The sequence below is a fragment of the Entelurus aequoreus genome, linkage group LG06, assembly GCF_033978785.1.
Source record: "Entelurus aequoreus isolate RoL-2023_Sb linkage group LG06, RoL_Eaeq_v1.1, whole genome shotgun sequence".
Taxonomy (NCBI): domain Eukaryota; kingdom Metazoa; phylum Chordata; class Actinopteri; order Syngnathiformes; family Syngnathidae; genus Entelurus; species Entelurus aequoreus.
In genome coordinates this window covers 57,015,089-57,042,028 of record NC_084736.1, presented here as the reverse complement: position 1 = coordinate 57,042,028, position 26,940 = coordinate 57,015,089, and the positions used below count along the sequence as shown (strand labels likewise).

General features: G+C 46.0%; 1 protein-coding gene across 2 annotated transcripts in view; it reads left to right on the top strand.

The window, feature by feature from the left end:
• arl15a (ADP-ribosylation factor-like 15a) overlaps positions 1-26,940 on the top strand; it is a 367,743-nt gene that overhangs the window by 189,166 nt on the left and 151,637 nt on the right. For both annotated transcript variants that reach the window (XM_062051046.1, XM_062051047.1), the window contains one exon: positions 13,117-13,325. In XM_062051046.1, the coding sequence (XP_061907030.1) occupies positions 13,117-13,325 (209 nt within the window). The remainder of the gene's footprint in view (positions 1-13,116; positions 13,326-26,940) is intronic.

Sequence of the window (26,940 nt, the reverse complement as noted above, 5' to 3'; positions counted from 1 at the left end):
ATGTATTCGCTCTCTGCAGCACTCAAACGTGATAGTTGATACGGTTATCTGATTGGCTGTTAGCGTGTCACTCCCACTGATCAGTGATCACTTCCTGCATTACCAGGGAGCGAGTGTCTTTGTTCATACAACCAACCTTGCTTTGCAACTTTCGCTTTCTTCCAAGGAAAAAAATATATCAAACACATTTTATGTTGGTATTTTATTGATATAGATATATATTGACATCGCCCAGACCGAGTTTCAAGCTGACCCTGGAAATCCACCATCCACTTTTGTAATCCTAAAAGCAAATAAATCAAATTTCTATCCCTGCTAAAAACAAACAAAGTGTGCCTATCTAATTCTCATTAGCTCAGACTCACTCAAACTAATGTGTTTGTGTTTGTGTACTCGTGAAAATAAGGGGAGTCGGTTACAGTAAACATAGGATGCATGTGTCATATTGTTTCTGAACACCTAAACAAAATGTCCCAATCGTGATTCATCCAAAAGTAGACTTTTTAAAAGAGGGCTTTCTGTTTATGGCTCCATTCATTACTGCCAACACATAATTACTTTAGGTCAAACCCATTTCCTGTTCATGTCAAATATTTCATTAGAACCACATCCATGAATGAGAGTAATACATATGTAATATTAATTCAGTTATTCAAGCCCTTGTTTCAGCTTGTCTTAATCTGCTCGCGACGCCTGAAAAAGTATTTCTCGTTTGGGGGAGAAGGGCGGCGAGGGACATGTTTTCCTCAAATCAGACCTCATTTTGACCTTCTTTTTTTATCTTGACCATTGTGGTTGTGCTTTTAATTGTATATCACAGATGAACATACATTATTTCATACACCACAGTTTGGTATGAATGTGGATATTCTTGTTCCATCTTTCTTCCCAGCTTAGTTCCAAGACCGCTGCAGTGATATTTAAATATAACAACAACTTTTAGTCCCACACAGCATTCGATTGGCTTGACGAAGCAAGAACATAGTTAGTTGATCTGCTGTGGAAAGCACTGCAAAACATGTAAATGCATACTCTTATATGTTATATATTGTAGGACAATACCTCTTTTTTATCCATCTAGTTGATTTTTTTCATCCATCCATCTTCTTCCGCTTATCCGAGGTCGGATCGCGGGGACAGCAGTCCAAGCAGGGAAGCCCACACTTCCCTCTCCCCAGCCACTTCGTACAGCTCCTCCCGGGGGATCCCAAGGCGTTCCCAGGCCAGCCGGGAGAGATAGTCTTCCCAATGTGTCCTGAGTCTTCCTTGTGGCCTCCTACCGGTCGGACGTGCCCGAAACACCTCCTAGGGAGGCGTTCGGGTGGCATCCTGACCAGATGCCCGAACTCATCTGGCTCCTCTGGATGTGGAGGAGCAGCGGCTTTACTTTGAGCTCCTCCCGGATGACAGAGCTTCTCACCCTATCTCTAAGGAAGAGCCCCGCCACCCGGCGGAGGAAGCTAATTCTGGCCGCTTGTACCCATGATCTTGTCCTTTCGGTCATAACCCAAAGCTCATGACCATAGGTGAGGATGGGAACGTAGATCGACCGGTAAATTGAGAGCTTTGCCTTCCGGCTCAGCTCCTTTTCACCACAACGGATCGATACAGCGTCCGCATTACTGAAGACGCCGCACCGATCCGCCTGTCGATCTCACGATTCACTCTTCCCTCACTCGTGAACAAGACTCCAGAATACTTAAACTCCTCCACTTGGGGCAAGATCTCCTCCCCAACCCGGAGATGGCACTCCACCTTTTTCCGGGCGAGAACCATGGACTCGGACTTGGAGGTGCTGATTCCCATCCCAGTCGCTTCACACTCGGCTGCGAACCGATCCAATGAGAGCTGAAGATCTTGGCCAGATGAAGCCATCAGGACCATATCATCTGCAAAAAGCAGAGACCTAATCCTTCAGACACCAAACCAGATACCCTCAACGCACTGACTGTGCCTAGAAATTCTGTCCATAAAAGTTATGAACAGAATCAGTGACAAAAGGCAGCCTTGGTGGAGTCCAACCCTCACTGGAAACGGGTCCGACTTACTGCCAGCAATGCGGACCAAGCTCTGACACTGATCATACAGTGAGCGGACCGCAGGACTTCCCGGGGTACACGGTCGAATACCTTCTCCAAGTCCACAAAGCACATGTAGACTGGTTGGGCAAACTCCCATGCACCTTTAAGGACCCTGCCGAAAGTATATAGTTGGTCCACAGTTCCACGACCAGGACGAAAACCACACTGTTCTTCCTGAATCCGAGGTTCGACTATCCGGCATAGCCTCCTCTCCAGTACACCTGAGTAGACCTTACCGGGAAGGCTGAGGAGTGTGATCCCACGATAGTTGGAACACACCCTCCGGTTCCCCTTCTTAAAGAGAGGAACCACCACCCCGGTCTGCCAATCCAGAGGTACCGCCCCCGATGTCCACGCGATGCTGCAGAGTCTTGTCAACCAAGACAGCCCCACAGCATCCAGAGCCTTAAGGAACTCCGGCCAGATCTCATCCAACCCCGGGGCCTTGCCACCGAGGAGCTTTTTAACTACCTCGGCAACCTCAGCCCCAGAAATAGGAGAGCCCACTACAGAGTCCCCAGGCACAGCTTCCTCATAGAAAGACGTTTTGGTGGGATTGAGGAGGTCTTCGAAGTATTCCCTCCACCGATCCACAACATCCGCAGTCGAGGTCAGCAGAACACCATACACGGTGTTGACAGTGCACTGCTTCCCCTTCCTGAGGCGGCGGATGGTGGTTCAAAATCACTTCGAAGCCATCCGGAAGTCGTTTTCCATGGCTTCCCCGAACTCCTCCCATGTGCGAGTTTTTGCCTCCGCGACCACTAAAGCCGCACACCGCTTGGCCTGTCGGTACCTGTCCGCTGCCTCAGGAGTCCTATGAGCCAAAAGAGCCCGATAGGACTCTTTCTTCAGCTTGACGGCATCCCTCACCGCTGGACACCAGCGGGTTCTAGGATTACCGCCACGACAGGCACCAACCACTTTGCGGCCACAGCTCCAATCGGCCGCCTCGACAATAGAGGCACGGAGATCGATAGGTTGGAGTTCAAATCCCAGCCGAGTCATACCAAAGACTATAAAAATGGGACCCATTACCTCCCTGCTTGGCACTCAGCATCAAGGGTAGGAGTTGGGGGTTAAATCACCAAAATGATTCCCGGGCGCGGCGCCGCTGCTGCCCACTGCTCCCCAAGGGGATGGGTCAAATGCAGAGGACAAATTTCACCACATCTAGTGTGTGTGTGACAATCATTGGTACTTTAATCTTTAAACATCGTCCACTCAATGTCCAGCGCCTCCCTCGTGACATGTTCAAAGTTCTTCCGGAGGCGGAAATTGAAACTCTCTCTGACAGGAGACTCTGCTAGGCGTTCCCAGCAAACCCTCACAATGCGTTTGGGCCTGCCAGGTCTGTCCGACATCCACCCCCACCATCGCAGCCAACTCACCACCTGGTGATCGGTAGAAAGCTCTGCCCCTCTCTTCACCCGAGTGTCCAAGACATGTGACCGCAAATCCGATGACACAACTTCAAAGTCAATCATGGAACTGCGGCTTAGGGTGTCCTGGTGACAAGTGCACATATGGACACCCTTATGTTAGAACATGGTGTTCGTTATGGACAATCTGTGACAAGCACAAAAGTCCAAAAACAATAACGACCCACGTTGCCTCTTCGGGCAACAAGAATTGCCACCCCCAGGCCGTCGCCTCTCACTGCTGGCAACGCCAGAGTGGAAGAAAGTCCAGCCCCTCTCAAGAGAACTGGTTCCAAAACCCTGGCTGTGCGTCGAAGTGAGTCCGACTATATCTAGCCGGAACTTCTCCACCTTGCGCACTAGCTCAGGCTCCTTTCCCCCCAGGGAGGTGACGTTCCACGTCCAAAGAGATAGCTTATGTAGCCGAGGATCAGACTGCCAAGTGCCCTGCCCTCGGCTGCCGCCCAGCTCTCAATGCACCCGACCTCTATGGCCCCTCCCATGAGTGGTGAGCCCATTGGAGGGGGGACCCACTTTGCCTCTTCGGGCTATGCCCGGCCTGGCCCCATCGGGACAGGCCCGGCCACCAGGCGCTCGCCATCATGCCCCAACTCCGGGCCTGGCTCCAGAGGGGGAGCCCCGGTGACCCGCGTCCGGGCGAGGGAAATCGGAGTCTCGGTTGTTGCATTTTCATAGAGGTCTTCGAGCTGCTCTTTGACTGATCCCTCACCTAGGACCTGCTTGTCTTGGGAGACCCTACCAGGGGTATGGAAGCCCCCAGACAACATAGCTCCTAGGATCATTGGGACACGCAAACTCCTCTACCACAATAAGGTGGCAGCTCAGAGAGGAGTGATTTTTTTTCAAGTCGGTGGAAACAAGTGATGAGTAATTGACGACTCATTAAGTATATGGCACACTCACTACCTAAATTCAAATTGATAGTGTTGCATAATGGTTAACAGTAGAGGTGCAACGGTGGTACAGGTAACCCAGGGGTCGGCAACCCAAAATGTTGAAAGAGCCATATTGGACCAAAAATACAAAAAACAAATCTGTCTCGGGCAGCAAAAAGTTAAAAAGCCTTATTTAAGTGTTATAATGAAGGCAACACATTAAGTTAGTCTCTCAGAGGGTGAGATAACTCCTGGAAATGACTGGCTTAAAACTGCCAAAGGTATAGATGTGTGTGTCCAAGTTAAAGGAAAGGACAGGCTTCTTCTAATGGGTTTATTACAATCTTTACAAGCTGGGTAACGTTTGCTGTGGTCTGGAACAACATGGCAACATTTGCTGTGGTCTGGAACAACGTGGTAATGTTTGCTGTGGTCTAGAAAAATATGGCACACAATCAGAAATATTACATACAGATAATGTTTCATGAGACATGCAGATATAAATTAAACACACAGAGGGCATAAGTAAAGGAAAATAAATGATCTCAAATATACCTACAAACGAGGCATAATGATGCAATATGTATATATAGCTAGCCTAAATAGCATGTTAGCATGGATTATTAGCACTCCACGCAAGTCAATAACATCAGCAAAGCTCACTTTTGTGCATTCACACACAGCATAAAACGTTTGGTGGACAAAATGAGACAAAGAAGGAGTGGCATAAAACACGTCTTTCTGTGGCAGTGACGGAGAAAGTTGTACACGTAAACCAAATATGGTGAGTTCAAGGACCGCCAAATTTAGGACAAAACGGTGCTGGCCAAATACTGTCATCAGTGAAGCATAAACACAAACATATTAAACAGTGGGCTTTCTAACAATTAGGAAGGTTTGTGTTAAGTTTGTCCTCTTACAGAAACATTATTAAAACAACAAATATATTTTTCCCCCATCTTTTTCCATTTTTGCAAAAGCTCCAGGGAGCCACTAAGTCGGTGCTAAAGAGCCGCATGCGGCTCGAGAGCAGCAGGTTGCTAACCCCTGAGGTAACCTATAGTACGGTCCATACCTCGATTTTTGGACTACGATTTCGTTTCATTTTCGGAATATTTTTTTGTGTTTAGGAAGAACAACTATTTTTCTTATCAAAAATGTGTGTATTTTGCATTTTGAAAAAAACAAAAAAAGGGATTACTGGTATACTGGATTAGGGTTTGGCGGTACAACGATATCAATATATGTCGCGATTGAGTAATCAACGTCAATAAAAAAGCGTTTGATAAAACGCTCGCTAGTTGTTTTTCTTTGTCTTCGGAAGAAACCAGAAGTTGGCCGCGCAAAACAGGAAGTGATCACTGATCAGTGGGAGTGACATGCTAACAGCCAATCAGGTAACAGTATCAACTATCTTTTTGGTTGCGGCATCTTGTTGTCTGGCGGTTGATTCTTTGCATGGAGTGAGAAGAGAAAGTAAAAATGAGTGCTGCAGAAAGCAAAGAAATTGCCGATAAAAATCACCTCGACAGTATGGTAGTCTTTTGGATTTTTTTAAATTGACAATTTTAGACCAATGTGGTCTGCAAATGATGCAAGGCGCTCGTCTTCACCAAGACTGGTAATACCATGCTCACCCTTTAGAGCACAGCCATAACTTCCTGGCACTAAACCTGCAGAAAATACTTCTCAGGTTTCTCTATGTTTACATTTTCACACTTGGCACTATTTAGCAAGATGGCGCCAGTATGTGCTTTGGCCCGCCGTCTCTCGTTGTCAGCTCTGTTCGTTTTTGTGTTGTTTGCGTCTATTTTCGTCTCTGTCAGCTCACTGCTTGTGTATGACCGCCAAACACTGTTGGATCTTTGCCCCTCTCCCACTGATATGATCAACTTCGACATTGGTTTTTCGACGTCCCAGTCAGCTTTTTCACCTGGCCGGATTCCTGCCTTCCTTTCCCGCCTCCTGGCTCCTCTCCCCCGGCGGAAGCGTCTGCGGCGCCGCGGTAAACGTGGCGGCCAGCTGGTGAAAGTTAGGGCACTCCTGGCCCGGCTTCCCGTGGCTTCCCGAAGGAGGAATGGTGCGGTATACGGTCTCCTCCTGCACCCACGCTCGCTGGATCCCATCGGTTCCTGGCTTGTTCCTATCGTTGGTTTGGAGGAAGAGGCTTGCCGCCGTCGCTCCTGCTGTCCCCACCCCCGGAGGCGCGGGGGTGGTTTCCCGCCACCTGCGGGCTGTGTGTCGGGCCCAACCCGGATTAGCTGCGGCCTCGGACGGGCTAGCCCCCGCCAGGTTCGGTCTTGTGAACGCAAGATCTATGACAAACAAAACTTTTATCCTGAAGGATTTCTTCACTTCCCACGGACTTGACTTCCTCTGTGTGACGGAAACAGGGCTGAGAGCCGGTGAGTCCGCCCCTCTTAATGAACTTCTGCATGAATAGTGTTCCTACTTTAATTCTCCGCGGTCGTCCGGTCGAAAAGGAGGAGGATTAGCAGTCGTTTTTAAAAATGACTTTAAATGCCGTCAGATCCGCCTGCAATCCTCCTTTTCAAGCTTCGAACTGTGCATGTTTGAACTGGGTCTTTCTGATGTCGTCCTGTGTGCCGTCGTCTATCGACCACCCAAGTACCACAAAGACTTTATAACTGACTTTTCTGAATTCGTGGCTGAAATCCTGCCCAAATATGATCGTGTCCTTATTGTGGGTGATTTTAATATTCACACCTGCTGTCCAGACGAGTCGCTTTCCAGGATCTTCCTGAATGACTCATTTAACTTTGTACAGTCTGTATGTGGTTCCACACATGAACGTGAGCATACACTCGATTTAGTGCTCTCGTATGGTTTGTGTGTTTTTAATTTGGACATTTGCGACGCTGTGTTCCCTGATCATATGCCGATCCTGTTTGATATTCCCACTCAGTGTCAGGTTAAATTGTGCGCTCCGCCTCAACGCTCTCGCATGTTTAATTCTTCGTCTCCTGCTCTGTTCTCCTCAATTTTTTCGACTCTTTGTGATGATGATTCTGCAGCCTCTATATGTCTGAATACTGAAGAGTTGGTTTCTGGGTTCAACTCTATTTGTTTACAAACACTGGACACGATCGCTCCTTTCAAGTGCCGCCGCTCTAAAGCCACGCCTCAGCCCTGGTTGAATGACGTCACTCGTGCTGCCAGGCGCAAGTGTAGGATAGCAGAGAGAAAATGGAAAAAAGACAGGCTGCATGTTTCTTTTGCCATTTTTAAAGAAAGCATGTTTTCCTTTCAGATGACTGTAAAAGCAGAGATGAATATACAGTATATCTATCTCAGATTACATCTTCTAACTGTCACAACCCCAGAGTTCTGTTCAAAACTATTAACACTGTCATTGATGCTCCCAAATCTGTTGGTTTTGATGCTTCTTTTGAATTCTGTGAAAATTGTCTCCATTTTTTCACTGACAAAATTGTGTCAACTAGAGCCAGTTTATCTCAGCCTTCATATGACCCTTCTGTTCCTCTGCATTTCTCTTCTGTTTTCCATCAGTTTGAGCCGGTGTCCTTTTCTGTTTTAAATGACACAGTTAGTCATATGGAGCCCTCTGGTTCTCCTGCAAACTCCCTCCCACCTCGCCTGTTTAAGGAGGTACTTGCTACTATTGGATCAAGTGTCCTTAACATTATCAATAGTAGCCTCTCTTCTGGAATAGTTTCAGTAGAGTTTAAACATGCAGTGGTACGACCTCTACTTAAAAAACCAAGCCTCGACCCCTCTCTCCTCTCTAACCTTAGACCTATCTCTAATCTTCCATACATTTCCAAAATATTAGAGAAGGTTGTCTACAGTCAGTTGTTGCCCTTCTTAGAGGATAATGGTATCACTGAGCTGTTCCAGTCCGGTTTTAAAGCCCTCCACAGCACAGAGTCAGCGCTTCTAAAAGTTTCTAACGATATCCTCCTGTCAACTGATTCTGGAAAATATGTTGTCCTGGTGCTTTTAGATCTGTCTGCTGCGTTCGACACCGTCGACCACGCCACCTTAATCACTCGTCTTGAGAACTGTGTGGGCATTAAGGGCGCCGCCCTCAACTGGTTCCGGTCGTACCTAACCGACAGGAGTTTTTGTGTAAAAATAGAAAGTTTTATGTCTTCCACAGCTCCTTTACCACATGGGGTCCCCCAGGGCTCAATCCTTGCCCCAATCTTATTTGCGCTTTACCTTCTCCCCCTTGGTTCTATCTTTAGGAAGTACGGTATTGTATTTCATTTTTATGCCGATGATTGCCAGATTTATTTTCCCATGGCACAAAATAACACGGTTCAACGTCTTATTGACTGCCTGCACGACATCAAAGCCTGGCTTTCAGCTAACTTCCTGAGCCTAAATGAAGACAAAACAGAAGTTATGATGTTCGGTCCAAGTCGCTCTCCCTCCCCCAACGTTGACCTTGGCACTCTGACCCCGTATCTCAGCGACTGTGTCACAAACCTGGGGGTAAAGTTTGACTCAGATTTTAAATTCGAAAAACAAATCAGCAGCGTCGTTCAAAAAAGCTTTTATCAATTACGCCAAATAGCAAAAGTGAAACCGCTTCTATCAGGACATGATCTCGAGAAATTAATCCACGCCTTTATCTTGAATCGTTTAGACTACTGCAATGCCCTGTATGTAGGCATTAGCCAGGCCTCCCTCGCCCGCCTGCAGCTCGTGCAGAACTGTGCTGCTCGTCTGCTAACACAGACCCGCAGACGTGAGCACATCACACCTATATTAGCGTCCCTTCACTGGCTCCCTGTGCGTTACAGAATCAACTTTAAACTCCTTTTATTTGTTTTTAAATGTCTAAACAACCTCACGCCATTATTTCTCTCCGACCTCCTTCAGCCTTACTGCCCTACCCAATCCCTAAGATCAGCTGATCAGCTGCTACTGACAGTCCCTGACACAAGACTGAAGCTTAGAGGTGACAGATCTTTCGCCGCTGCTGCTCCCAAGCTCTGGAACGACCTACCTCTGAGTGTTAGACAAGCCTCCTCTCTTCCTGTTTTTAAATCTCTCTTAAAAACATACTTTTATTCCATGGCTTTTAACACTGAGTGATATCCATCCTGCAATGGCGGCCCATAATACACCTGCTGTGAACCTGTTTTTATGTTTTATTTATTTTATTTATTTATTTTTTATCGTGTTCTTTTTGTGTTGTGTTGTGTTTGCTCGGTACTCGTATTATCTTTTAACCTGCCCATTGTACAGCACTTTGGGTACTCCTGTGGTAAATTTTAAATGTGCTTTATAAATAAAGTTGATTAGATTTGATTTGATTAGTTACACTTGATTAAGCATTTCTTACATATTCCTTATTTTGCACCTTCTGTTTAAGAGATTATTGTTAAGTGTTCAATGTGATTTCAGAATTTTCTTGACATTGTTTGTTTGTTTTCCATGCTTGTGTTGACATTTCCTTCCTGCATTGTTAGTTTACATTGAATATATTTTTCTCCTGGTCCTTATTTTTCATTAAAAAGTCCATAATTATGGACTATAAAACACTTATATCGTGATAGAGTTTTCAGCCATACTGGACTGCTTGCCCACACCACCCGGCACAGACGTGGAATCAAATGTCCCAAAAACTGCGAGAGACAAAATGATTGCCTTAACAAGCATTAACTCCATTTAGAAAATGTTGACTGCGGTTGCACAAAAATCCTATGGTAACATGCAAAACATGAACAACAACAAGTCATTGCTTATGGACATGTTGCCTTAAATGCGCCAGGACTGAGACCTACTAGAAGCGTAGCCATGTTTACTTCTGCCAGTCCGTTCACAATACACATGCTATATTTTTATACATAAAAAGATGGGATTTAACAAAGCAAATTAGATATGACATCATACCTTACTTACTGTGTGAATGTAGCTGTTGGAAAATATGCATATTTGCCCTTTAATTTATAAAAGAAATTGCAAGCGGTAGAAATGGATGGATGGATGGATGGATATTGAAATACTTCAAATATATAAACTCAATGATAACTGAGTAATACATACAAAAACAAGAAATATATTCAAATTGTCATAATTATGCTCATAATTCCAGGGTTTTGTGAATGCACCTTGTGTGTCGTAAATGTCATTGGTGCATAAAGTGTTGTTGTGTTTGTAGATAGTTGTAGAAGTCCATGTACGTGGCGGCCATCTTAGCATTTTCTACCGGTTGTCCTCTCTTGGGGTGGCGGGGGGGGGGGGGGGGTCTGGAGCCTACCCCAGCTGCACTCGACCAGAAAGCAGGGAACATCCTAGACAAGTGGCCACCTCATTGCAATATTGACAATTTCACACACTGTTGCCAATCAGCCTATATGCGTGGAAAATAAATCATAACTTACTTATTTATTAATCCACTTAGTTGCAAAGCACTTGTTGCTGATGCCTGAGTCGTTTCCCTTTAGTTTTTTTGCTCAGGTTTGGGTATCCATCCCTCACCTCTACTGTGGCTGGAATCTGAGGGTGATAGTAAGAACTATTGTAGTTGCTGCTATAATTTACAAATGACTTAGCTTTTAAATTCCATGAAATTCCGAATCCCCGTGACTCATGACGTCATAGAATTCCTGCTGTCAGACCAACAGGTGGCAGAAGGAGCCAATGGGACGTGAGGGTCATGGCAACAGATGAGAGGGTCACTCTCAAGTGGCACTTTGTCCAGCAGCTTTTTTCAGAAGGGGGAAGGAAAGAAGGGCAAGGAAGTGTGGAGTGAGGAGGGCGTGAAGGAAAGGGAAAGGAGGATGTCTTCAAAGACATGTTTTTCTATGACATGAGTCGTTCATTCCTTCACATAATGACTATTCATTCGGTAGTTTCCGAGGCACCTGCTTGAAAAGGGAAATCCACAATGCCAGGACCTTGTTGTGAACTTCGATCACCCTGTTTTGTTGAAAACAATGAGTGCGATATGTGTCATACAGCTGTGTGAAAGTTTTACTCAAGTAATATCCCATTTTGCTGAGTTACTCTATCAAAGGCACATGTACTGTATAAGTACTGGCATGGCTCTGACACAACTTGTTGGTCTCCATGGGTGTCCCAATCTGATATTGATATCAGTCTCCAAAAAAAAAAAGTATCAGTTTATATTGGCTTGCATGTAAAATGTGCAATACAAGCAGTCCTGCAGCGTGTTTACATGTGTGTGATATCATGTGCGATACAAGCAGTCCTGCAGCGTGTTGACTTGTGTGATATCATGTTTGATACAAGAAGCCCTGCAGGGTGTTTGCTTGTGTGTGATATCATGTGCGATATAAGCAGGCCTGCAGCGTGTTTACTTGTGTGTGATATCATGTGTGATACAAGTAGCCCTGCAGGGTGTTTACTTGTGTGTGATATCATGTGTGATACAAGAAGCCTTGCAGGGTGTTTGCTTGTGTGTGATATCATGTGCGATGCAAGCAGTCCTGCAGCGTGTTGACTTGTGTGTGATATCATGTGCGATACAAGTAGCCCTGCAGGGTGTTTACTTGTGTGTGATATCATGTGCGATGCAAGCAGTCCTGCAGCGTGTTGACTTGTGTGTGATATCATCTGCGATACAAGCAGTCCTGCAGCGTGTTGACTTGTGTGTGATAACATGTCTGATACAAGCAGACCTGCAGCGTGTTGACTTGTGTGTGATATCATGTGTGATACAAGCAGTCCTACAGCGTGTTGACTTGTGTGTGATATCTTGTGCGATACAAGCAGTCCTGCAGCGTGTTGACTTGTGTGTGATATCATGTGCGATACAGGCAGTCCTGCAGCGTGTTGACTTGTGTGTGATATCATCTGCGATACAAGCAGTCCTGCAGCGTGTTTACTTGTGTGTGATATCATGTGCGATACAAGCAGTTTTGCAGCGTGTTTACTTGTGTGATATAATGTGCGATACAAGCAGTCCTGCAGTGTGTTTATTTGTGCAAAGATGGACAGTTAACATCTAAATGTCCTCCAATAAACACACAAGGTTGGTCTTTACTTCTGTTTTAGTCATTTTCAAAAGGTAAACATGCTGGGCTATAGGCTACTAGGGGCTAGCAGCTACAAAACAGCTAAGCATACAATAGCACACAAGCTAGACATACATGTCCTACATTTAACAACATTGCAGTGTAAAACAGCACATTTGTCAATATAAACAAGTATCAAACAATTATAGTTGTATATTTATCCAATAACAAACTCCGTCATGGGCTTAACATCATTAATTATTGAAACCACTAGGTGTTGGCAAAACAGGTCACCACTCCACTTCAACTTAAAGAAGGCATACGTCCATTGCAGATGGTAATAATAACTAGGTTAGTGTTTCTCATACCTACCATTGATCCTTGTTTGACTCATTTCAATTTATCAAACCTTTTCTAACATTCCACACTACAAAATAAAAGTATGTATGATTCCTGCTGATATCGTATCGGGTCAATACTCAAGGTTCCAGTATCAGTATTATATCAGAAGTGAAGTGTATCGGGACCCCCCTTCTGGTTTTTGATCCATTTGTTGAACATACCATGAACAGTACCTTAAAAAGGGATACATTACAAATAATGTAAGTCAACAAAAACGCAGATTAATTTAAATCAACTTTTTGCGTGTCAGTTTCAACTGTGTCATTTCAAACACATAATGGCCGCCAGCAGTGACATCAGTAGCGACAATGACACCTTCTAACGGCGTCACGTCCTTCCACAGGTGCTGACAACATCAAGAAGTATTGGTGTCGCTACTACCAGGGGTCACAGGGCGTGGTCTTTGTGTTGGACAGCGCTTCATCAGACGAGGACCTTGAGGCGGCGCGTGCAGAGCTGCACTCGGCCCTGCAGCACCCGCAGCTCTGCACGCTGCCTTTCCTCATCCTCGCCAATCACCAGGACAGGCCCGCTGCAAGGACGCCAAACCAGGTAAGCTCACGGCCTCTGGCGACGTACGTTCAAGTGTGACCTCTAACGGAACAAGAAGCAACTGAGACATGTTCTTAGATTCACTTTACACAACCACTGGCTGCTGTGGACTACCCCTGAGATATTATGTTTGGCACGTGTCGTGTGCTTGTTTGCATGCCAGTGATGGATTCATGCAGGAACTCGCTGCACAGCCATTGAATATTGAGATGTGTGCTGGGCCTTCACACTGACTGATGACCCCACTTGTCTCCACCTGCTGGGGACATCTAGGCCATTATGACAATTAATGATGGCCTTTTTCCACCACTGGAACCTTGACAGGGACTTCCTAGGGCTGGGCGATAAAACGATATATATATATATATATATATATATATATATATATATATATATATATATATATATATATATATATATATATATATATATATATATATATATATATATATATATATATATATATGTATGTATGTATGTATGTATGTATGTATGTATATATATATATATATATATATATATATATATATATATATATATATATATATATATATATATATATATATATATAGACACATCATCAATTTGTGTGAGATAAAACATTGGGTGTATATATATTTTTTTCCATTTGTCGGAGAAACAGGAAGTTGCAAAGCAAGGTTGGTTGCGTGGGAAAAAAGGCACTAGCTTATCGAACAACGCAGGAAGCCATCTTGTCGGTTGATTCTTTGCATGGAGAGAAGAGAAAGTAAAAATGAAGAAACTGTGGATAAAACAGGAAAAGTCACCTCGACCATATGACAGTTTTTCTTTTTTTCTTTAAATGAACCGTGATTATGCTAGGCCAGGGGTCGGCAACCCGCGGCTCCGGAGCCGCATGCGGCTCTTTGATCACTCTGATGCGGCTCAGCTGCATACTTGCCGACCCCCCGATTTTCCCAGGAGACTTACCTGGCCCGGACACGGAAAGGATTGACAGAGAGTGCCTCTCCTAGATAACTCCCAGGGCAAATATAATCCTATTTTCACTCTAATTACTAAATTAAGGGCGTGCCCTAATTGCACTGCAGTAATTGTCCTCTATAGCATTTACAAACAGCGTGCCAGCCCGGCCACATGTTGTATGCAGCTTTTACTTGCACACATAGGAGACAGCAAAGCATACTTACTCATCAGCCACACAGCTTACACTGACGGTAGCCGTATAAAACTGTTACGTTACAAATATGCGCCACACTGTGAACCCACACCAAAAAAGAATGAAAAACACATTTCTGGAGAACATCCCACCGTAACATAACATAAACACAACACAACCAATACCCAGAATCCCATGCAGCCCTAACTCTTCCGGTCTAGATCATACACCCCCGCTACCACCAAACCCCCCCACACATCAACACCCCCCCCCCTCCATGCGTCGGCTGAGGGGAAGAGTTAGTGCTGCATGGGATTCTGGGTATTTGTTGTGTTGTGTTTATGTTGTGTTACAGTGCAGATGTTCTCCAGAAATGTGTTTGTCATTCTTCTTTGGTGTGGGTTCAAAGTGTGGCGCATATTTGTAACGTAACAGTGTTAAAGTGGTTTTATACGGCTACCGTCAGTGTAAGCTGTGTGGCTGCTGACTTAGTACGCCTTGCTGTCACTTACGTGAGCAAGCTGAAGCCGCATTCTACATGTGGTCGAGCAGGTACACTGTTTGGGCAGGCTGTAGAGGGCGCCAAAAGCAGTGCCATCACGCCCTGATATTCGGAGTCTCCCAGAAATAATGAGAGGGTTGGCAAGTATGACGCTATCAAGCGCCATTCATTCAAAACTCGCGGGCCGCACTAACATCAAATTTCCATATTAAAGTGCGTGCCGGTGCGTGTGTCTGAGACCCCTGGTTAACATAGCACAAAGCAATTTAAGCTTTGTATGCGGTGTTTTTCATTTTAAATTTAATTTTTTTTTTTGTGGCTCCCATTATTTTCTTTAATTTGTGAAACTTGCCAAAATGGCTCTTTGAGTGGTAAAGGTTGCCGACCCCTGTGCTAGGCGCTGCTCACCTTTTTTTTTTTTTTTGTCCTGCCCAGCTTCTCAGGCAAATCATATAGTAGATGTAGATGCCCATATCGACTGTTCAGATTTACTTTACAAAAGAGAAGTGTAGGATACTTCTCTTGTTGCCTTATTTGTATTTTGACTTTATTAAATGTATTTATATTATCATTTGGTGCAGCCGGGCCGGAGCAGGAGGGGATAGAAAGAGAAAAAAGGGAAGACAGAGGGGGGAATTGTGGGGACAAGAGGGGGATTAGACAGAGAGACAAAAACAACAACAGCAAACACAACAACAACAACAACAGAGCAACATCAGCAAATACGACATGTACAAATATGATGGTAAAAGTAATAGCAAATAAGCAGTTAGCGAAAATAAAAAATAATACAGAAATGACAATGAGCATTATTACACTAAAAATGGAGCAATATGAATACCAATAGAAATAGTGCTATTGATAATAAACAATACCAATACTTTTCCTTTATTATCAACAATACAATTGTTCAAATGCAACAATACATATACGTAATGATAACTTGAGATACGAAAGAATGCAGAAAAATGGAGGGGAAGAAAGAGAAGCAACCTACATTAACCTTGTAGATTGTTATAGTAACAATAGGTTAAGCTTTGTCAGTGTGCCATGTGTTATACCCAGTTTACCCTAGGGCAACAACGTTAATATATGTCTGCTCACCTTTTAGAGCACAGCTGTAACTTCCTGGCACTAAACCTACAGAAAATAGTTCTTCTCAGGTGTCTCTATTTTCACACTTTACACTACTTTCTTACACTTTATTTAAACATTTTTACGTAAACCTTATTTTTCCACTGTTATTTTAAGAGATTTGACTTAAGTGTTCAACGTGATTTTAGAATTTTGTTTACATTTGTTAGTGTTTTCCATGGTTGTGTTGACATTTCCTTGCTGCCTTGATGAGGGGATTATAATCAGAGGAAGGTTTCTTTTTAAATAAAAATGTGAATATTTGGGCACCACTTGATTTGATTCAATTCCTGGGTGTAAGGATTCGATTCGGAATCGATTCTCGATTCAAAATCAAGACTTTTTTTTAAATTAGTATTGTATGCCAGTTTTTGTGATTAACTACATTCCTTCCTAAAATGGACAAACAACTCTGATAAATTGTTGTGTTACTTAAAATAAAATAGTTATGTTTAATAAAATTCTACCCAAACATTTAAAAAAGTCAAATACAAATAAGGCAACAAGAGAAGTATCCAACTCTTCTCTTTTCTAAAGTAAATCTGTACAGCAGATATAGATCATCTACATCAAAAATCTGATTTGCCTGAGTGACTGGACTGGACAGATTAAAAAATAAATAAAAATTAAAATATACACACAAAAAAATATAAATACTGTATTTTTTTTTTTTATTGATTTTTTATTTTCCTAAATATATTATATATATATATATATATATATATATATATATATATATATATATATATATATATATATATATATATATATATATATATATATACTCCTCTCTGAGCTGCCACCTTATCGTGGTAGAGGAGTTTGCGTGTCCCAATGATCTTAGGAGCTATGTTGTCCGGGGGCTTCCAAGACAAGCAGGTCCTAGGTGAGGGATCAGACAAAGAGCAGCTCGAAGACCTCTATGAAAATGCAACAATCGAGACTCCGATTCTGGAGCCAGGCCCGGAGTTGGGGTGCGATGGCGAGCGCCTGGTGGCCGGGCCTGTCCCCATGGTCCCAGGCCGGGCATAGCCCAAAGAGGCAACGTGGGTCCCCCCTCCAATGGGCTCACCACTCATGGGAGGGGCCATAGAGGTCAGGTGCGTTGTGAGCTGGGCGTCAGCCGACGGCAGGGCACTTGGCGGTCCGATCCTCGGCTACATAAGCTAGCTCTTGGGACGTGGAATGTCGCCTCGCTGGGGGGGAAGGAGCCTGAGCTAGTGTGCGAGGTGGAGAAGTTCCGGCTGGATATAGTCAGACTCACTTTGACGCACAGCAAGGGCTCTGGAACCAGTTCTCTCGAGAGGGGATGGACTCTCTTCCACACTGGCGTTGCACGCAGTGAGAGGCGACAGGCTGGGGTAGCAATTCTTGTTGCCCCCGGCTCAAAGCCTGCACATTGGAGTTCAACCCGGTGGCTGAGAGGGTAGTTCCCTCCGCCTTCGGGTGGGGGGACGGGTCCTGACTGAGTGATTCCCTTGTCCTTCTGGGGGGACTTCAACGCTCATGTTGGCAACAACAGTGAAACCTGGAGAGCCGTGATTGGGAAGAATGGCCGCCCGGATCTGAGCCCGAGTGGTGTTTTGTTATTGGACTTTTGTGCTCGTCACAGATTGTCCATAACAAACACCATGTTCAAACATAAGGGTGTCCTGTCCATATGTGCACTTGGCACCAGGACACCCTATGCCCCAGTTCCATGATCGACTTTGTAGTTGTGTCATTGGATTTGCGGCCTCATGTTTTGGACACTCGGGTGAAGAGAGGGGTGGAGCTTTCTACCGATCACCACCTGGTGGTGAGTTGGCTGCGATGGTGGGGGAGGATGCCGGACAGACCTGGCAGACCCAAATGCAGTGTGAGGGTCTGCTGGGAACGTCTAGCAGAGTCTCCTGTCAGAGAGAGTTTGAATTCCCACCTCAGGAAGAACTTTGAACATGTCACGAGGGAGGTGCTGGACATTGAGTCTATTGTCGAGGCGGCTGATTGGAGCTGTGGCCGCAAGGTAGTTGGTGCCTGTCGTGGCAGTAATCCTAGAACCCGTTGGTGGACATCAGCGCTGAGGGATGCCGTCAAGCTGAAGAAAGAGTCCTATCGAGTTCTTTTGGCTCATAGGGCTCCGAAGGCAGCGGACGGGTACCGACAGGCCAAACGGTGTGCGGCTTCAGCGGTCGCGGAGGCAAAAACTCGGACATGGGAGGAGTTCGGGGAAGCCATGGAAAACGACTTCCGAACGGCTTCGAAGCGATTCTGAACCACCATCCGCCGCCTCAGGAAGGGGAATCAGTGCACTGTCAACACCGTGTATGGTGAGGATGGTGTTCTGCTGACCTCGACTGTGGATGTTGTGGATCGGTGGAGGGAATACTTCGAAGACCTCCTCAATCCCACCAACATGTCTTCCTATGATTCAGCAGTGCCTGGGGAATCTGTGGTGGGCTCTCCTATTTCTGGGGATGAGGTTGCTGAGGTAGTTAAAAATCTCCTCGGTGGCAAGGCCCCAGGGGTTGATGAGATCCGCCCGGAGTTCCGTAAGGCTCTGGATGCTGTGGGGCTGTCTTGGTTGACAAGACTCTGCAGCATCGCGTGGACATCGGGGGCGGTGCCTCTGGATTAGCAGACCGGGGTGGTGGTTCCTCTCTTTAAGAAGGGGAACCGGAGGGTGTGTTCCAACTATCGTGGGATCACACTCCTCAGCCTTCCTGGTAAGGTTTATTCAGGTGTACTGGAGAGGAGGCTACGCCGGATAGTCGAACCTCGGATTCAGGAGGAACAGTGTGGTTTTCGTCCTGGTCGTGGAACTGTGGATCAGCTCTATACTCTCGGCAGGGTCCTTGAGGGTGCATAAGAGTTTGCCCAAGCAGTCTACATGTGATTTGTGGACTTGGAGAAGGTATTCGACCGTGTCCTTCGGGAAATCCTGTGGGGAGTGTTTAGAGAGTATGGGGTATCGGACTGTCTGATTATGGAGGTCCGCTCCCGGTACAAACAGTGTCAGAGCTTGGTCCGCATTGCCGGCAGTAAGTTGGACACGTGTCCAGTGAGGGTAGGACTCCGCCAAGGCTGCCCTTTGTCACCGATTCTGTTCATAACTTTCATGGACAGAATTTCTAGGCGCAGTCAAGGCGTTGAGGGGATCTGGTTTGGTGGCTGCAGGATTAGGTCTTTGCTTTTTGCGGTCGATGTGGTCCTGATGGCTTCATCTGGCCAGGATCTTCAGCTCTCACTGGATCTATTTGCAGCCGAGTGTGAAGCGACTGGGATGAGAATCAGCACCTCCAAGTCTGAGTCCATGGTTCTCGCCAGGAAAAGGGTGGAGTGCCATCTCCGGGTTGGGGAGGAGACCCTGCCCCAAGTGGAGGAGTTCAAGTACCTCGAGAGTCTTGTTCACGAGTGAGGGAAGAGTAGATCGTGATATCGACAGGCGGATCGGTGCGGCGTCTTCAGTAATGCGGACGCTGTATCGATCCGTTGTGGTGAAGAAGGCGCTGAGCCGGAAGTTAAAGCTCTCAATTTACCGGTCGATGTACGTTCCCATCCTCACCTATGGTCATGAGCTTTGGGTTATGACTGAAAGGTCAAGATCACGGGTACAAGCGGCCAAAATGAGTTTCCTCCGCCGGGTGGCGGGGCTCTCTCTTAGAGATAGGGTGAGAAGCTCTGCCATCTGGAAGGATCTCAAAGTAAAGCCGCTGCTCCTCCACATCAAGAGGAGCCAGATGAGGTGGTTCGGGCATCTGGTCAGGATGCCACCCGAACGCCTCCCTATGGAGGTGTTTAGGGCACGTCCGACCGGTAGGAGGCCACGGGGAAGACCCAGGACAAGTTGGGTAGACTATGTCTCCCGGCTGGCCTGGGAACGCCTCGTTATCCCCCGAGAAGAGCTGGACGAAGTGGCTGGGGAGAGGAAAGTCTGGGCTTCCCTGCTTAGGCTGTTGCCCCCGCGACCCGACCTTGGATAAGCGGAAGAAGATGGATGGATGGATATATATACGTATATACAGTATATATTTATATTTATATTTATATTATGTATGTCAAAAAATTATTTAAAATATACATACATATATATTTATTTTTAACTATTTTTTTCAATTGATTAAGAATGGTTAGAAATAAGAATCGCGTTTTAAAGTTAAAATGTAAAGTACCAATGATTATGACACACTAGGTTTGGTGAAATTTGTCCTCTGCATTTGACCCATCCCCTTGTTCACCCCCTGGGAGTTGAGGGGAGCAGTGGGCAGCAGGGATGGCCGCGCCTGGGAATAATTTTTGGTGATTCAACCCACAATTCTAGCCCTTGATGCTGACTGCCAAGCAGGGAGGTAATGGGTCCCATTTTTGTATAGTCTTTGATATGACTCGGCTGGGGTTTGAACTCACAACCTACCGATTTCAGGGCGGACACTCTAACTACGAGGCCACTGAGTAGGTTTTTTTTCTAAATATTTATTATTTATTTATTATATGATTTATTATTTTTTAGATTTATTTTAAAATCTAATTTTTGGACCCCCCCTATTAACAGATATAAAACACTTATATCGTGATACTGTTTTCAGCCATATTGTAGGGTATAAATGTTTTGTTCTTTTTACCGAAACAGTAAAGTGGTGGTTTAGTGTGTGAGGAATATTTAGCCATCATTTTCATTTTCTTGAACAGGCTTCTAGGACAACCTGTTTTCTTTGCACTTGTCAGTAAATTGTCCATGAAACTGTTTTTTGGGCTCCAGCACACCAATTTCTTTTGTTAATGTTTTTGAACTTCCCTGGAAGCATATAAACTTGTTTTGCTGTTTGGCAAGATGACGGTTGGCCGTATCACTTTATGTCAAGCGCTTTATTCCATTGTTGTCCTTTACACGGCGTTACACTCTCTAGTTTTCTTTTGTCTTGCAGCAAAAGACAGGCTGTATCAGTTGAAAGGCATGAATGTCATGGAGTAGTCATGGAGTAGTAGGTCATGTTATCACCTCCCTGCAGAGCAGAATTAATCACTCTTTGTGGAGGCTGGATAAAACAACAACAACACGTCTGTTCCACCTTTCCCTCGCTGTTCTCCGCGCACAGACGGGAGTCTGGTGGTGTTGGATGTTATGGCTGGCGTTCCCGCTACGACTCTCGCTTGCGTTCCCCCCCAAAAACGTGACTCTGGCTGTCCTAAAGATGTGTATACACACACACACACACACACACACACACACACACACACACACACACACACACACACACACACACACACACACACACACGTACATTATCTGGCGAGGACTGTCTCCGAAGGATTGACCAAGATGGATGCCTGCCGAGAGGGCCAACTGTATTTCCTTGTGTGGACCACCATGGACTACAACTCTTAAAGCAGGGGTGGACAAACTTTTTGGCTCAGGGGCCACATTGGCTTTTGAAATTTGACAGACGGGCCGGGCGAGCACATGATGCATTAAATCATATCATATCTGTTGGAACTAAGAGTAGGCTTCTCAAACATAGGCTGTTTTATCATATTCAACAATATCACATCAGAACATTAAAGAAACATACAAATGGTATCAAATCAGAACATTAAAGAAACATACAAATGGTATTAAAAGGTAAACACTTACATCCTCTTTCAGTGGGAGCAGTGTTGTTGATCACCTGTTTTGCCAGTGTGTAAGAAGTCTACTATCAGTTTGGTTGTGGCAAAACTGATCTTTGCTCAATTCTGTTTTAATATTTGGCAAGCCGGATTAAAGCAGCCAAAGGGCCGGATGTGGCCCTGGGGCCGTAGTTTGGAACAGTTGGAACTCTTCACAGTAAAGTCACTAATCTCACTGATGTCAGTTGGAACTCTTCACAGTACAGTCACTAATGTCACTGGTGTCAATTGGAACTCTTCACAGTAAAGTCACTAATCTCACTAATGTCAATTGAAACTCTTCACAGTAAAGTCACTAATCTCACTGATGTCAATTGGAACTCTTCACAGTAAAGTCACTAATCTCACTAATGTCAATTGGAACTCTTCACAGTAAAGTCACCAATGTCACTGATGTCAATTGGAACTCTTCACAGTAAAGTCACTAATCTCACTAATGTCAATTGAAACTCTTCACAGTAAAGTCACTAATCTCACTGATGTCAATTGGAACTCTTCACAGTAAAGTCACTAATCCCACTAATGTCAATTGGAACTCTTCACAGTAAAGTCACCAATGTCACTGATGTCAATTGGAACTCTTCACAGTAAAGACACTAATCTCACTGATGTCAATTGGAACTCTTCACAGTAAAGTCACTAATCTCACTGATGTCAATTGGAACTCTTCACAGTAAAGTCACTAATGTCACTGATGTCAATTGGAACTCTTCACAGTAAAGTCACTAATGTCACTGATGTCAAATGGAACTCTTCACAGTAAAGTCACTAATCTCACTGATGTCAATTGGAACTCTTCACAGTAAAATCACTAATGTCACTGATGTCAATTGGAACTTTTCACAGTAAAGTCACTAATCTCACTGATGTCAGTTGGAACTCTTCACAGTAAAGTCACTAATGTCACTGACGTCAATTGGAACTCTTCACAGTAAAGTCACGAATCTCACTGATGTCAATTGGAACTCTGCACAGTAAAGTCACTGATGTCAATTGGAACTCTTCACAGTAAAGTCACTAATCTGTGTACATACATCTACTGATGCTTAGTCTGGACACATCCTCAGTGACCTCTTGGATTCACCGGGCGTTTCGGGTCTCTCAACTGGTCATACGCCCTCCTCCAAGCGACCCAACCGGGGGTGATCAAATCCCCCGGCTTGTGTCCAGACGGCTCGCTAGCTACCATGACTCCAAGGATCTCCTCTTTTGAGCCACAACCATCTCGAGGCCCTTTCCGCCGCTTCGGTGGTACTGCGGATGGCTCTCCTCTTTCTCTCCCCATCGATACCCAAACTGCTGAAGGCTCTGACCAAGGAACGGGCTGCAAATCCTCTGCATCCAACCTCCACAGGGAAACACCTTGCTCTCCAACCAGCCTGTTGACAGTCGCTGACCAGTCCCGCATACTTGGAGAGCTTCCTCTCGAAGGCTTCTTCCAGGCGATCTTCCCACGGGACTGTCAGCTCCAGCAGCACAGCTTGTTTGGTGGACTCAGACACAAGGACAATGTCTGGTCGCAGGGTGGTGACTGCGATGTGGCTGGGGAACTTCAGCTGGTTTTCAAGGTCCACCAACAACTGCAGGTCTTTTGCAGACGTCAGGATGCCTGCTGATGTTCTACTAGCAGGAGTTGGCGTGTCCCCAGCTCTGACAAAGGCAATGGTTTTCTTGGAGGGGTGGAACTGTTTTGCCAATGCCAGTCCTGTGCTAATGGCTTCAGCGATGGTCTTAAGGACTTGGTCATGCCTCCACCTGTACCTTCCATCTCCAAGTGCCCTTGTACAGCAACTGAGGATATGTTCCAGGGTTCCTCGCTTCGAGCACAGTGGGCATGCTGGTGTCTCTGCTATGCCCCATGTGTGCAGGTTTGAAGGGCTTGGGAGCACATCATACACTGCCTGGATGAGAAATTTGATGCGTTGCGGCTCGGCTTTCCAAATCTCAGCCCAGGTCACTGTCCTCTCAACCGCATTGTCCCATCTTGTCCAAGCTCCCTGTTGCTTCATTCCAACAGCCTTACAGGTTCTTGTCTCCTCCACTGCCGCTCTCACCTCATCCTGAACAAGACGTCGGCCTTCTTTCCCCCTAGTGTTCAGTTGGGGAGTTGGAAAGAATCCTAGCCCAGCTCGACCCCGTGTGACTGCTCCAACCAGGCTCCTGTGTCGCAGCCTTGCATCTGCCTCTTGAACTGCTTCCTCTGCCCTCCATTTCCTGCCAGTCCTCACTTGGATCCCTGCTTTGGCCACCTTCGGATCACTTGAGTCCCTGTACTGTACCACTTCTCTGGCTCTAGTTACCTTAAATTCCTCCTCCAAGGATTTGAAAGGCAACTGCAGTTTGTTGCTGTTCCCGTAGAGTGCAATGCTACTCAGGCTCTTAGGTAGTCCCAGCCATCTCCGGAGGTGGTTGCTGACCCTCCGTTCTAGGATCTCAACTGTCGAGATGGGGAACGAGTAGATGAGGAGGGGCCACAGGATCCTGGGAAGAATGCCATGCTGGTAAATCCAGGCTTTAAACTTCCCAGGTAAGCCTGACTTGTCCACGGATTTCAGCCAGCCATCCAACTCAGCGCATGTCGACTGGATGGAGGTTGTGTCTCTCAAAGAGCAGTCAAAAACCTTGCCCAAGCTCTTGACTGGCTTCTCTGAGATTGTTGGAATGGCCGTGCCTGTGATGTTAAACCGGAACTTGTCCTCCACCTTCCCCTTCTTCAGCACCATTGATCTGGATTTGGCGGGTTTGAAACGCATCCGGGCCCACTCCACCAACTTTTCAAGTCCCTTCAGAATCCAACGGCAGCCTGGAACTGATTCTGTCATGACTGTGAGGTCATCCATGAATGCCCTGATGGGTGGTTGCCTTTGTCCGGAATTTGTGCGGGGCCCTCTGCACTCTGGCTCAGCAGACTTGGTGAGCATGTTCATGGCTAGTGAGAACAGTGTCACAGAGATAGTACACCCTGTGATAATACCAATCTCCACTTTGTGCCAACTGGATGTTGTTGGTCCGGAAGAGACCCTCATCCTGAAATTGCTGTAGTAATCAGCAATGAGGTCTCTACACCTGCTGGGTACATGATGTTTCATCAGAGTGAGTTGAACGAGCTTGTGCGGAATGGAGCCGAATGCGTTTGCCAGGTCAAGCCACAGTACTGATAGGTTGCCCTTGTTCTCTCGAGCCTCCCGAATGAGCTGCGTCACCACACCGGTATGCTCCATACATCCTGACATTCCTGAAATGCCGCCTTTCTGGACAGATGTATCGATGTAGGTGTTCTTTGCCAGGTAGGTACACAGTCGTTTGGAAACAGCGCTGAAGAAAACCTTTGCCTCAACGCACAGCAGGGAGATGATGCGGAACTGGTCCAGCTGAGTGGAGTTTTCCTCCTTTGGGATCCATACCCCTTCCGCCACTCGCCATTGCTCAGGGATCCTCCCCCTTCTCCAGAAGACTCGCAGGATTTTCCACAGTCGCTGCAGGAGTTTGGGACAGTTCTTATACACTTTGTATGAATTGCCGCTCGGTCCCGGTGCAGAGCTTGCCCTCGCTCTGCCGACAACCTCCCTGACTTCCTTTAGCTGCAGCTCCGACATATCGAACTGCAATTCTGGTTCAGGGGGGTCTATGAGGTTGTTACACTCTCCCAACTCCTGCTCTCTTGCGGGGTCACTGTACGTCTGCTTCAGATGTTGATCTATGTCTTCCTGCGAGGAGGCCAGTTTGCCACTGCGCTTCTGTCCCAGCAAATCCTTCGTGAACTTGAAGGGGTTAGCGATGAAAGCAGCACGTTTACGTGCCCTCTCGCGTCGCCGCCTCCGATGCCACTCTGCCCGACGGAGAATTCTGATCTTTTTACGAAGGATGCACATCAGCTGGGCCAGGCCAGTGCGTTCCTCATGTCCTGCCGCCTTGTACTGGAACTTCAGCGCTTTCATCTCCTGCCTAATGTTATGGATCCTTATAGCTCTGTGGTTCTTTGAGTACGTGGTTCCGGAGCTTCTCTTCTCCTCGCCGAACCGTTCAGCTGCAATGCTGACAATGATTGTTGTCATAGCTTGCAGCTTCCCGTCGGCTTCTCCCTTCGCCGTTGCCTCCAGAATTTGGTCGACATCGTCATCGAGTTGCTTCCAGAGTGAGGTCATGCTAGCTGCAGGCCACTTGATCCGCCTCCGTTCAGACTTGATGCTCGAGGGAGCAGTTTGCAACACATGGAGGTTCTGGGCACTATGGGGTGACTCCGGGCCTGGCACCTCCTGCGTCTCACCAGGTGTAACACCTGTGCGTTGTGTTGCTTCTGCTCCCATCAGGCACTTCTTCCTCGCTTGGTGGATCTTTAAGCCATGGATGTTCTTGCAGACTTTACCGCATGTACACTGCGCGCTCATAGTCGTTTGTCCGTTGCCTAGGTCTGTTAACGTTAAGTCCTTCCGACTGGGGTGCTCATCCTCCCCCCCTCTCGGGCTCCCCTGGGGGTATTTTTCCTTTAGGTTCTTCGTAGCTTGGTTGGGTTCCTCCTCACAGAGGATGCAAATTGGGGTGCCGACCCTTTCTGCCCCGGTTGCCGTCTCTCCGGGCTGTCACTGACTCTCCAGTAGTCACCACAATCTTCATGGTTGTCATCCAGTCTTTCCTGGCTGTCACTGATCGCTCAGGGTATTCGCTGTGTACATACATCTACTAAAGCTTAGTCTGGACACATCCTCAGTGATGTCAATTGGAACTCTTCACTGTAAAGTCACAGATGTCAATTGGAACTTTTCACAGTAAAATAACTAATCTTACTGAAGTCAATTGGAACTCTTCACAGTAAAGTCACTAATCTCATGGATGTCAATTGGAACTCTTCACAGTAAAGTCACTAATCTCATGGATGTCAATTGGAACTCTTCACAGTCAAGTCACTAATCTCACTGATGTCAATTGGAACTCTTCACAGTAAAATCACTAATGTCACTGATGTCAATTGGAACTTTTCACAGTAAAGTCACTAATTTCACTGATGTCAGTTGGAACTCTTCACAGTAAAGTCACTAATGTCAGTGATGTCAATTGGAACTCTTCACAGTAAAGTCACTAATGTCACTGATGTCAATTGGAACTCTTCACAGTAAAGTCACTAATCTCACTGATGTCAATTGGAACTCTTCACAGTAAAGTCACTGATGTGAATTGGAACTTTTCACAGTAAAATG